The 13,222-nt window shown below is 39.0% G+C and overlaps 1 protein-coding gene across 2 annotated transcripts in view; it reads right to left on the bottom strand.

The window, feature by feature from the left end:
- LOC107095233 (protein phosphatase 1 regulatory subunit 37-like) overlaps positions 1 to 13,222 on the bottom strand; it is a 55,969-nt gene that overhangs the window by 15,753 nt on the left and 26,994 nt on the right. For both annotated transcript variants that reach the window (XM_015391234.1, XM_015391235.1), the window contains exons 9-10: positions 11,682 to 11,823; positions 11,359 to 11,525 (exon numbers count right to left, since the gene is read on the bottom strand). In XM_015391234.1, the coding sequence (XP_015246720.1) occupies positions 11,359 to 11,525; positions 11,682 to 11,823 (309 nt within the window). The remainder of the gene's footprint in view (positions 1 to 11,358; positions 11,526 to 11,681; positions 11,824 to 13,222) is intronic.

Below are 13,222 nucleotides of genomic sequence, written 5' to 3'. Positions count from 1 at the left end.
CCTCAACTCTCCAGCGGCAGCCATTGTTGTTGTCACCCAAGCTTGCTTTGGTGACGTGGTTGATTACGTTACTGTTGATCATCTGTCCTTCATCGTATAAAGCCCGCCCTGACAATTTGATTGGTCCGCCAGATATTGTGCGAGCATACTCGCGCTACGATTGAGCAATGCCAGACCGAACTTCCCAACCTCAAACGTTGTGGGCGGGACTAAGTTCGGAATGGCACCCAGGCTAAGGTAGCCTATCTTAAAGGCCTACAAAAAAAATTATAAAAACAAAAGTTAAAAGATAAAGTATCAATAAATGGAAAATTGACAGTGAAGGAGAAACAGTCCTATTTATGACAGATTGAGCTCTAAACAGCTGGATTTACTTTCTCCCAACAGCATGACCCAATGTACTGCAAAACAGGTTAGACCTAAAAAAAAAAAAAAAAAAAACATAGCTGTGCTTCTTGTGAAGCCCTCTAAGAACATTGAGGGCAAAAAAAAATCCCTCTAGGCAAAAATAAGTGATGCACACTTTCAGAGAAGAGATGCACTCCCCTGCATGTCCCAGGGTGAGTATTGAATGTCCTCTGGTGGTCATTAAAAATCGTATTTGTTTTTTTATTGCATACCACTATATTTCAACATAATTTTTCAGGACAACCATTTTTGTCTCTAATAGTATTCTACCATTGCTATTTCTGATGGTTTAAATGTTTTCACATGTACACAGAACCTCTCTCTATTACTCTATTATCTGTTATTTTCACATAGCCTTCTTTGTGGCCACAATGGCTGTGGAAATTCTGCACCTGACTGGTTAAAGTGATGAAAAAGATGTAAAACTTTATGGCTATAGTTTAGTTTCAGTTTTGAAGAATCTTTGAAAGTGGTAAATACACTTCATACTGACATTTGCATAACATTCACCAATAAACTGTGCCTGTTGGTCATTAGAATCTGCATATTGATGAATGCGCACACCCTGAAAAAATGTGCACACACCGCCTGCTGAACTGAACACGCAAATTACTTTGACTTGTCTTGGAAGATTTGGTGTGAGTGCTAAAAAACATTTGTTTAGTTGAACAATGGCTCAACTTTGCATCCTGTTTGTTTTTGTTACTGTGAAGACAAAATGTTGGGACGGAATATTTTATTCTTACTTGTGATTTTTAACTGTGACCGCCACTATCAGCTGTCATTCAAGAAGTGTGGGACAGAGGAAAAAGTATGGTTTGAAAGTCAGTTTCTTCTTGAATTTGAAACTGAAGAAGTCTTTGCTTATCTTCCTCAGAGCTCCACTTTCAGTCACTGACTCCAGTGACCAACCGGAAAAGATCATTCAGTGCTCCGTCTCCTGACATCTCTCCGTACAGCGACGGGATGATCGATTCAGGAGAGCACAGAGAACTCAGGATATTTGGATTGCATGCTCATAGAGCTACAGGGGCTCTCACTTTTTGAAGGTGGTTGAAGTCTTGCCAAGATATTTTATATTCATAGTTAAATATTCAGCACACATAGTGGACAGGGGCAATTTCTGCAGTCAGCCCGCCATTCACAAGTGAAAGGGATGTGGCTTGAGGATGAAGGGAGGGAAAGAGATAGACATGCATGGGCCTTCATGGTAGTCAGATGAGAGGCTGCCAGCTGCTGATGGGTGACTGTTTGAGCGTGGCGCCTCAGGACATGCCCGCTGGAAGCCGATGCGATCCGATACCCCCACTTTTGCTCAGCTTATATACATATGCCCTCTCTTATGCAGAGGAGGCCCATATCAATTGCAGAACGTACAGTGTTTTGGTCATTATGCCAAGTTGTTTGAGCGAGCGTGTTGCATGTCTTAGTGGGAAATGTGGACTTACTGGGCTATGACCACAGAGAAATTTTCCTCAGCATAAAACTATTGTGTGGCTCTGCAAAAATGTTGACGTGACAAGTGTTACAGCAAAGCCACTGAGAAAGGAAAAACTTACTTTGATCAATTCCAAAAAAGTATAATTTTCAATGCCTTTGTGTAAGCGTGCTGAAAGAAAAAAGCTAGATTCTTGACTCTGAAGATTTGGGATGAAAATTTAAAAAGACATATGTCAATGCAAAACAAGAATTTCTATTTGTGGTGCAATCTTGAAATTTAACAAGACGTATTGTTGCAAAGGAACATATAGCACTTTTCACTGGGGTCAAAAATGCTTTACAAAGGTGCAGAATTATAAGATAAAAAAGTACAAAGCAAAAGAATAAAATTGTCATAATAAAACAGCTGACACACTGGAGTTGTTAAAAATATTTGCGAAAGAGAAGCCTCCACAGAATCAAGGGAATATAACCAGAGTAGGAGATCATTCCAGAACCTTCGTGCAACGACCTAGAAGGAGCAATCTCCTCTAGTAATGAAACAGGTAAAAGGGACCGTGAGAAGATTCTTATCTAATGACCTCAGCCTTCGAGAAGGGATATAGTGACACTTCCCATATCTTCCTATATCCTATATGGTACTTCTTGTGAGAGTAACAGGGGTTCCACAGGAAGTGTGCCACTGAGTAATGTTATCATCAGAATGAAACTTTTTTGACATTTTTTATGTCAATCTTTAGGCTTTTGAAAGCATATTTTGTCTCATAAGGAAGACCATAATTAGACCAAGTAGTTTAATCCATCCATCATAGGAGCTTTTGCCGTTTATGGGTAAAACGCGGTCTACACCCTGAACAGGTTCTCAGTCCATCACAGAGGCATAAACCATGCACCTACACACACACTAGGGAGATTCAGAGGCACTAATCAATCCAGTCATATTTTTTGGAGTGTGAGAGGAAACTGGAGAACCCAAAGAGGATCCATGTATGCTTGGAAAAACATGCAAGCTCCATGCAAAGAAACTGTGAGCCAGGAATTAAACCCAGGACCTTCTTGATGCAAGACAACAATGCTGCAAAACTGCACCACCATGAAGCTGTTTAACCCTTACATCCGTACATTCATCATATTTCACCTCCAATATCTAAGATCAGGTACCAGAAAGGACCAATTTAGGAGAAGAATTGAGTAATCCTTTTCCAAGATCAGAGAAACTACTTTTGACTACTAATTTCAGTGTGGATGTGGTTTGACTTCAAGCTTCCACAATGGGTAGAATGATTAAGATGCCAGGGCAAACATATTCAAATGTTGAACAATCCAATCCAGCAATTTAATGAATTATCGTAACATAACTTAATCTAACGATGCATAGTGCAGATTATCTGTCTGCAGTGATATAAATTCAATGACCTAAGGATACTAGCAGCTACTTGGCCACTTCTGTGATTTTGTAGACTTTGCAGAAGCAATTGGTTTTCTATCACCAGGGCTAAAAAAGATAAAAAATAACAACAATTGACACCTCAACATTACAATTGCAGCTATTTCACTTCAAATTATTTTTTTCTAGTAACTAATTTTTTAAACAGGTATTATAGGTGTTAATAGCTGTGTGCAGGAGGGATCTTCTGTAGCTGTCTGTCTTGCACCGGATCTGAAGACGCCTCTGACTGAAGACACTCAATTAATGTATTAAAATATTCTGAAGAGGATGCTCACTGTTGTCCATAATGTTCTGCACTTTATGAATAATTCTTCTTGTGAAATCATTTCCAGAGGTTCTAAAGGAGATCATAAAACAGAGCTGGCCTTGTTTTTTTAGCTTGTTGAGCTTTTATTATTATTTTATTTGCCACTGTCCTGATACAGCACAGCGATGTGCATTTCACACCCTTCATCAGTTTACTGATAAATAATACAAAGGAGGGTGGATCAGAATGCAAAGCGAAAACACAGTGTTTCATACACAAGACATAATATGACATTTTGAAATGTGCTTTAAATCCCCTCATTTAAATCTACATTTATCATGTTTTTACATAAACAGCAACAAGCTTGGCAAGCTGAAGCATCTATTTATGGTGACTCCAGCAACAATAATAGTGCTGGCTCTTTCTCGCTTTTGAGGCTAACCAATATAGGGTGACCAGATGTTCCGATTTGGGTGAGACTTGTGCCACATTTTTCACTTCTGTCCTGCATTTGACTGTGTCATATTAGAAAAAGAAAAAAAAAATACAGACTTTGTCACACAGTTGTGCCATAGCACGATCAACCTGCACAAAATGCTCTTAAAACAGAACAGGTAAAGAATTTTATTACAAAATATGACGGAAACTGCATTTAAAGAAAAGTAAATGTAGTCACAACAAGGACTGCAGAAGAGTGTATGACTGGGTAAAACCAGTGAAAGGTGAAACTTCAGCTTTTTATGAAGTCTTTCCTAAAATATTTTTCAATTTGATAAGAGGTGTGTGCAATATAAAGCAATGCCATAAAACTGTAGTCAAAGGAAGGTACAGCTGAAAAAGCAAAGGCTGTCCCACTTTGTTGCTCAAAAGCACGTTTTCTTTTTATTTATTTATTTTTTTAAGATATGGTCACCCTAAACAGTTAAAGGATCCTTTAAAGTCTGTGCCTTATGATCAATCTTATCTGAAAGCTGTGCAGAACTAAATTTCATTTTGTATACACTCTGTGTATACAAAATATAAAATAAAATTTGTCTTACTGTAAGTCTTAAGGCTAAGATAGAGATAGATGTTCTGCAGCCAAAGCAGTTCAATAAAAAGATTGCACTTTTTAACAGACAGTAGCCAATTCTAAAGTGAGATCCGCTGTAGGTTAGAATAATCTTTAAAGTAGATTTAGAAAAAATTTAAAAAAAAATTTAACACTTCTTTTGTTTACGCTTCAGTGTAGTGAGGATTTAACTTAAAGGTGGGCAGAGTTTTTTTTACTTTTAAATACACCCCTTGTTAAATGCATCCAAATCAAATGGAAAATGGCCTCTACAGGGACTCACTAATGGCTTAATTATTTGATTCGTGTGGGTGGAAGCAGATAAACACGCAGGACACATGCCCCTGAGGAGCAGAGTTTAGGATTGCTAATAAATCATATGTAAAAGGTGTACAGGTCTGAAGAATTTCAGTGACTAATGGGATGTAAAAAAGGAGGTACTGATGAACAAACTGATGATTTGAGCAACTGAAAAATCGATATTGTGATTCCAATTTGCTCTGTTTCCCCATCTGCCCGGGTGATGGCAGCACCTCCAGTAAAGTTAGCTGTTTTTTTTAAGTAACTGTTGACATGAAGTAAATTACTGTATGGATTACAAATGAGGTGTTTCAGTTCAGCAGATGCGTCTACTGGAAAATCTAAACTTTGGACATTGCAACTCTATGGACCTATTTATGCAAAAAATATATAAGATCATAGAATGGGAACTTCAACAAGAAATCAGGTCCTGCTCAAGTGAAGATGTGAATATTATAACTTGAGACTGCTCCTCAGGATAGCAGACATTCAATATTTCTGAAAGATTTGGAAATGATAGTTACTGGTTGATCGGAACCGGAGCAGGAAGTAACTCCTCTCACCTCCGGACTAAAGCCAAACCCTGATCCAAACCTATCTCACTCTTCTCTTGACTGCACATTGAAGTGATTATACCCCCAAAGCTGAACCCCAACCTAACAAACACGCACACACAGAGACACACTGGCGCTCAGAGGGGCTAATTAAAGCTTTAATATGCAAATGAGAGCCACAGTAAATTACACAGCTGGCAAATATGCCTGTTTTTGCCTGAAAATACATCAGGAGCGCAGCGACTAGTGTGTTGCTGCAGTTGTTGTTGTGTTTGCAAAGAAACAGGGGATCACCAAACCCCCACCCACCCACCTACCCTTCAGCTATTCCACCCCCAAACCCTCGTCGCCTGCTGGAGAGACTCATCCAGCTTTGTCCCTTTCAGAGGCATCAAGAGGAAAAGTAGACTCTGATCCCAGATGTTGGATAATAGCACTAAACAATGCTTCAGTAGTATCCCTCAGATAAGCAGGTCAAATAAGATAGGTTTCCATGTTACGTTTATACATTTGCATTCTGTTCCATTGTCCAGTTCTGGCCATGCAAGCATCAAACCAATGAATCAGGTTAGTTAGACAGGTATTCATGGGGTTTATATAAGACTTTTTACTCTTTTTTGCTTTATATGTGCATGTGAAATTTAAAACTTTAAAACTTTTTGAATTCTGAATAACTTTTTCTTTTCCTAAGATGAAGTATGTGTTAGAAAAAGGAAGGTATAAGGAGTAAAGTCCTTGAGATACCTGAACGTTTAGTTGTTTTAAATATAAAGCTTTTATCTAAAGATTTATCATATTCTACTACAGTTAGAAACCCAAATTAATGGATTGAATTGGCAAAAGATCAAACGTGCCTTACAAAATTTTAAATTATATTAAGGCATATTTAGGAGAGTTTACAACAACAGCCTTTTGACAGAATAAGACCCTCTTAATGTCTCCTTTTTATATTAGCTTTGTAAATTCATATCCAAGTTAGGATATATTCCTCTGTGTTTTCTTTATCTATTGCCAATAATGGCTTTTTTTAAGGAAACACAAACATTTATTATCTCAATGTCAGCTTTTAACGCCTCTGTGATAGAGACCAAAACAACATTTTTATTCATCAGTTAGGAAAAGCTTACAGAGCGTTATCAAGAAAGAGATTTTCCTTCTACAACACTGGACAAAAGCACCAGAAGCAGATTAATAGTTTGCTGAGGTACTTAAATAATTAGTAATATATAGTAAGATTTGTTTTATTTTATGTTAACTCAAAATGTATCATTTGCAAACAAAACACACCTTGCTGCTATGTGTTTATTTATTTTCAAATGGCTTTTGAAATGTATTATTCATAGATTAAAATATATATATATATATATATATATATATATATATAAACAAAAATATAACAAGGAAAAATACATATCTAGGAGTTCTTGAGAGGTAGCTTGGGTAAAAATAATGCAGGGTGGTGGTTTACCAAGTAGTTAGCAGTTTATTTAAAGGGGTTTGGTACTCCAAGTCCTCATTGAGCAGTTGAAAATTACTACCATGAGTTTGACCATTCCCCCAGTATTGACCGAACAATGATTCGCTTAGTTAAACAAGATGGTGACTTAGTCTTGTGAGACTAGATATGAACTGTAGTTTAATTGCAGATATGGGAATAATGTTAATCCAGAACCGTCCATCTCCTTGGAGCCGTTTTGTTACCGCCCTACGAGACTTTGTCTGAAGGTTTGTTCTGCATGGTTGATGTTGACGCTCCTGAGCAGCAGCATCATGAACATACAAGCTGCATGCATGACTGGGCTACTGTGAAACCCGGCCGGCCTACTGGGACATGACAAGGCCACAAAAACATACAAATAGACCCTTCTTTTTTTATCGCACTTAAAAATGGTTCCTTAAAAAGGCCACTGTCTGCGTGATCACCCTAAATGGGATCTCTAACAAAAACACAGCTCCACTCTAAACAGTAACCTAGTTGTTAAAAAAGGAGGGATGGTGGATTTGTTTTTTTTGTTTTTTTAGAGGCATACATAACCTTGCATGGTATGTTTGTCAGATGTCAGCTACGCCATTCATTGACTTTGGCCAAGGCACCTTACAATAGAACTGGAGTCAGTGCCTGGACTGTCATGGCTATCACTGCCCCTACATAGTTAGGGACTAATGCAGAGAACAAATTTCACATTGTGATCAGCTTCATAGTCATGGTAAGCCAATTCTTTGATTTTATTTATTTTGTTCAAGCTACAAGTAAGCCCACAGCCCGCGAAATGTTGAAAGGGCAATATTATTGCCCTTTCAACTATATATTGTTAATATATAGTAGAAATTTTACACATTTAGATATAAAAAGTCACAGGGGATGGTATGGGGGTCATGGTCATTTAAGAAGGGGGATGATTTTTACATTTTTTTAATGCCCCTCCACTTGAGTACTGACTCTAAAACATCATGCAAAATTATGTAAAGTTACCCTGATATGTCAACAAAGTAAATAAATTGGCTTAGCCTGTAACTTACCATGAATTAACACCTTGTTTGATTTTCCAGCATCTAACCTTGCATTCAAAGTTAACCTGTAGAAAGGGGAAAATCACCAGTTTCTAAAAGTATCTTTGCTTTTGACTAGCTAATGGGAAATGGAATTAAAGAAAAATAACAACCATCAGCCAAGCTAATGTTTCCAATACAAAAAAGCAGGAAGGGTTTAAGCCAAGACAGAAAGACTATAGCAATGTTTAAGGGAAAGCAGGGGTCTTAATAAAGGAGGCAAGTGGAAAAAAACAAACAAATACTTATGCAAATCATATATGACTTTTTATTGGCAGTCAGAGTGACCCAATTGCTATCTATTCACCTCCAAAATATCCAAATTGTGTAATGGCATTAGTAAGTTAGACAAATAAGCTAATGTGTATAGCTTGTCTGAAAGTACTGAATGAGAAGGTCCGTTTCCACTTGTAAATTGGGTTTTTCAAAGTTGAACCAGTGCACTGCTGAAACAGAATCTTTCAGATGGACAACACCATACTGAATATCCTTTACCAAAATGTGCAGCATTATTTTTCGAGAAAACAGGATATTAGCCCAATGCAAGTTATTAGGCCCAGTGCTAAAGGACTGATGAGTCCGGCTTGTGTTGCAACCATATTAACTAAGCTCTCTGCAGTTCTTGAGTTGATCATGAACTTTCCTGAAAACTAAAGCATTCTAGAATAACATGGAGAATTCTGTGAAGCCATCTCTAAAACTTGTCCCTAGGTTCTTAACAAGACAACAATTCCAGTACCAAATCTAAAAACAAGGTTGAACCCAAACAATCCAGAACAGGTTTGATTAAAAAATGTAGGTGCGACCTTAGGTAGTCTGTACAGAAAGGAATGTCTGCAAACACTGCAATAAACTTTAACCGTATTTAAAAATGGACCAAAATCCTTCAACCACTGAGAGTAAAAGAGACAACTAAAACCTGGAAAATGGGCTTGGCTTGTGTTGGTTATCATTTTAATTGTCTGCAAAAAATGTATGATTTTGAAAAGTTTCAGATTACAAGGAAAAAAATATCAATTTTAGCAGTAAATATAGATACACACAATTTCCTGTCATAATTATTGCTCTAACAACATCTACCTCTGACATGCGACATTCAAAAGAGGACACTCGCCTGCCTTATCTCTTAACTCTTCTGCTAACAGGGCATTCGTGTTGGACAAATCCAAAGCCAAATATTTAGGCATCAAGCAGGCGCAGAGGCCCTGTTGTCCAATGTGTGATTAAGAGCGTGTCGGGCAGAGGAACTTCACTTCATTAACTGGTTCCCCTGATAAGGATGTATAAACAGCTCCCCCTTGCAGTGGCTACAGAGAGAAGATGCCCCTCAGAAAGGCTTTTTTCCACCAGGGCTGGGGAGCATGAATATTTTAAACGGGTAAATAATTAATAATTAACAGCAAACAGGCCACTGATCAAATGAAGCACTGTGGCAACAGACATGAAAACTCCAACTCTTGTAAACAAAGACGAGAGGACCCAGATTTCCTCTCCTTCTTCTACCTTCTAAATATGCGTATCCCTGATCCCCTCCCGCTTCCCTATAAAACCACACACACGGCGGAACACACACAGGCACATCAGCGAGTGCCTTAACCCCCTCTATCACTTATTTTCCCCAAATTTCCACGTATTCCTCTGCGGCCTGGGGAATGGGAATGAGCGGGAACACTTGATCTGGCCACCCGCTGCTTTCTGATGGAAAGATTTGGTTTTTAATACGATCGTCACTCCTCCCACCTGCATAGGCCACGGCAAGACAAATCCCATCTGTGTGGTTCCAGAACCTGCCACGGCTTAAAAAATTCCCTTATTACAATTCCCTTAAAATGCCCAACCACACAAGCTCCCAACAACGGCGGGAATGCTAATCATATCTCTCTGCAGCTTTAGGGGAGGAAAAAAATAAAACAACAACTGAGGAATGAGATGAAGAAATCCCAGCTTTAATGACACACATTCACAGAAACATCCTCCAGAATCTGGCACATCTTTTCGCCTGACTTTAGCCAGAGGAGGCGTTTCATAAAATCAGACTTAATCGTGTAAACAACACGCAGACAAACAGTAAACCACTGCAAACAAAAATAAAAGTACTCTGGAAGCTGTGCACGGATTGCCTTCAGAGTAAGCATCCCCTTCCTTCGAGATTTTAATTAATGCTTTAATATGCAAATAAGTCAGCAGAGATAAAATCATGACAAACAGATGGCAAGTGTGGGTAATTATTTAGTGAATCCAGGAGGGGCATGTATTAAAGTTATGGCGCCATTTTCCTCAGGCCTCTGCAGCCATAGAAAGGTGGAGACGAAAAACACATAACATCATAAACATGAATTCAAGTCTACAAGAAACCAAATGTGAGTAAACTCATATAGGTTCAAATAGAACTGTTGGAGAGCTGGAAGCCAGAGAATGATAACTCCAACTTACCCCAAACTAAAATGTCTGACTTTTTACCATAATTATACATTCCTTATACACCTTAAAAATAAAAGTTATTCAATTGTAAAACATATAAAGTAAACATAACCTTTTTTCAATATTGTGAGACTACTCTAGATTCCCTTTAAGAAAGGCAGCTACAGGGTATCCTAGCCGCCTACAGCAACTTACATCTACAAAAAAACATTGAAGAAGCCCATATAAGAAGTGCAACATGTAATTTCTCTTTGGGATTAATTCATATTATTTTAATTTATTTTGTAATGAGGAATTAAAAATAATTCTATTGGCCACTTAAGGCCAACGGAACCGTCTGTGCACAGAGTATTCCACAGCCTTTAAGGGAACATCAGTAACAAGGAAGGGGTATAACTTGACTAACATTCAACAATGGATGGATCTTTATTCAAACTGACAATTTCTCATTTTTGCATTGATATGTGGATGATAAGTTCCAGCAGACCCTAACAAGAGGTGATCTCCAGCAGATCCTTGAGCCAATTGAGGTAGCGTTTAGAGCATCTCAAAGTCTGAGACGAGGCCTGAACATGATAGATCAGATGGATATATTTAGACTGGGACTGAGCTACTCTTCCAACTGGTGCTGTTACAATATCTTGGAGTCTTGATGACTTGAAAGAGTTAAACAAAGTAGGAAAAAGGAAAACTTTATTTCCTGAATCTGGTATCAGATGAGTGGTAGAATATGGGTAAACAAATATTCAAACTCAGTTTGGTATTAGAATGATTACATTTAATTAGGTTCCACTTCTATGTACCATAAAACAAACAGGGTTTCTGAGATGTCCCAAACTTGCAACTACTGTAACATTCCCAAGAGTCCTAAATCCTTGTTAGTCAACTAAAGTAGATAAAGCTGAGCTGGACCCCAAAGACTAAGATGGACACCTACCAGCTCCTGTGGAGGTATGGGGTCAACATCCAGATCAGTCAGAGAACTGTTTATCCTCAGGGCCAGACTAAGGGCCATCAAACCTCCAAGCTTAACTTTGTTCTGATGGAGGTCCAACCGTTGAATCAGACGACTTTCAGCAAGGAACTCAGCCAGCGCCACAGCACCTTATATGGAGGGACAGATGTAGTGCCTTCAGAAAAAAATTGTGCCACAAATCTTATACTAAGATACCAGTCAAACAGTAGAGTTGAAAACCTCAAATTACTACTGACAATATATGTTAATTTAAGAGGGCATACATGGGTTAGAAGTTACTGTACCTTCACAGGTGATGTTTGTTTGGGCAAGGCCAAGATGCAGCACTGAACTGTTCAACATGAGCGGCTCCCTGATGATCTGGATGCCCTCATTACCCAGCAGATTATTCCCTAAATCCAGAACTTCCAGGGCCTTCAGACCTGGCTGGAGAAAAAGGAACTTGTGAGACCAGAATGGCTGTTAGTGAGAGTGTTAGTAGTCAATCAGTTTGGAGAGGCTGAAAAGTTTAGATTTCCACCGCTCAGCTGTAAATACTATTCCTTTCAGAAATGTTCCCTCTCATGTTATTCACTCAGAATTTCTGTTTTCTCTCTCCAGAGTCACATTAGCATTGAAGGTTGATTAGCTAGTGCATGAAGCTGAGGGTGTTTGGTGCACGAGGGGCCCTCATTGCCTGAAGTGGAACGCAACGCCCACTCCTGGCTGCGTCCCGTCGCCTCACCACCCTCCTCTGGTCACTGCTCTGTAAAGAGATGGAGCACGGGGGCGGAAACAAGCTTGAAGACTGACAGACCTGGAGAGCATCTTCTTTAGAGTTAATTTGCACCGCCGTGACAACAAACACACTCCAGACCCTCCCTTGTTCCTCAGTCCCTTTTCCAAGCTGAGATGAGGACGACGGAAAAGCCTCCACATCAGAGGCATGGTGAGGAGCAGGCCAAGCATCCCGGATGGATATGCACCAGGGATGAGGGCAGACAATTAAAGAAGCAACTTGTGTGCTTGAAAACTGTCAAACTCAGACCCCTTGGGTAGAGTGAGAAGCTTACAGGGAAGTGAAGAGTATGAAAGAACCAAACACCGTATGTTTTAACACACGACATGCTGACTTTAAACTGGGAAAAAAAAAACACAAAACATGGACAACAAAGGAAATTTGGACATTCTTATCAAGACTCAAAATGCAACTAATCTCTTGAAAAAAAGCTTTAGCTAAGAGGTAACTGCTAACCCTAATCCTCTTTCATCATAATCCACATGGGCAGCCAAATGTCTGATTATGGTCATTAAGGCATTTCCCCAGCAGTTACAGCCCACACCTCTTATTTCATCAAACTACTCTTGTGTTTTCTTCACTACAGATCATAACAGTCAGTCATAATTTAACTTTGTTAACTTAGCTTCTTAGCTGATTCTCATCTTGGACAATGCACTCACACTTGGCTGTGAATGCCCTCCTTACCCCCCAAACATTAGACGTCATTTAGAAGTTGAATCTTGTCAGTCCTTTGTAGTCTTGATTAATCCAGAAATAGTTGTTGAACATTGGGCTGTGTTTGGTTGGTCTGATTTTGTCCCACTTTAGTCCAACAATAGATGTTGAAAAGATGTTGCAAACCAATTTTTGCTCGATATTTGCTATAGGTCTTGCCAGGAGGAAGCTAGCTGAACCATGTCATCTGCAAACAGCTGAGACAAATTCCACTGGTTTTCAAACCAGACCCCCTCTGGCCCTTGGCTGCACATACAAAACTTATTCATTGAGGTTATTAACAGGACCAGTGACACAGGCCAGCCCTACCAGAGTCTAAAGTGCATCTGG

The sequence above is a fragment of the Cyprinodon variegatus genome, unplaced genomic scaffold, assembly GCF_000732505.1.
Source record: "Cyprinodon variegatus isolate N-32 unplaced genomic scaffold, C_variegatus-1.0 Scaffold532, whole genome shotgun sequence".
NCBI lineage: Eukaryota > Metazoa > Chordata > Actinopteri > Cyprinodontiformes > Cyprinodontidae > Cyprinodon > Cyprinodon variegatus.
This window is presented reverse-complemented; position numbering and strand designations above follow the sequence as displayed.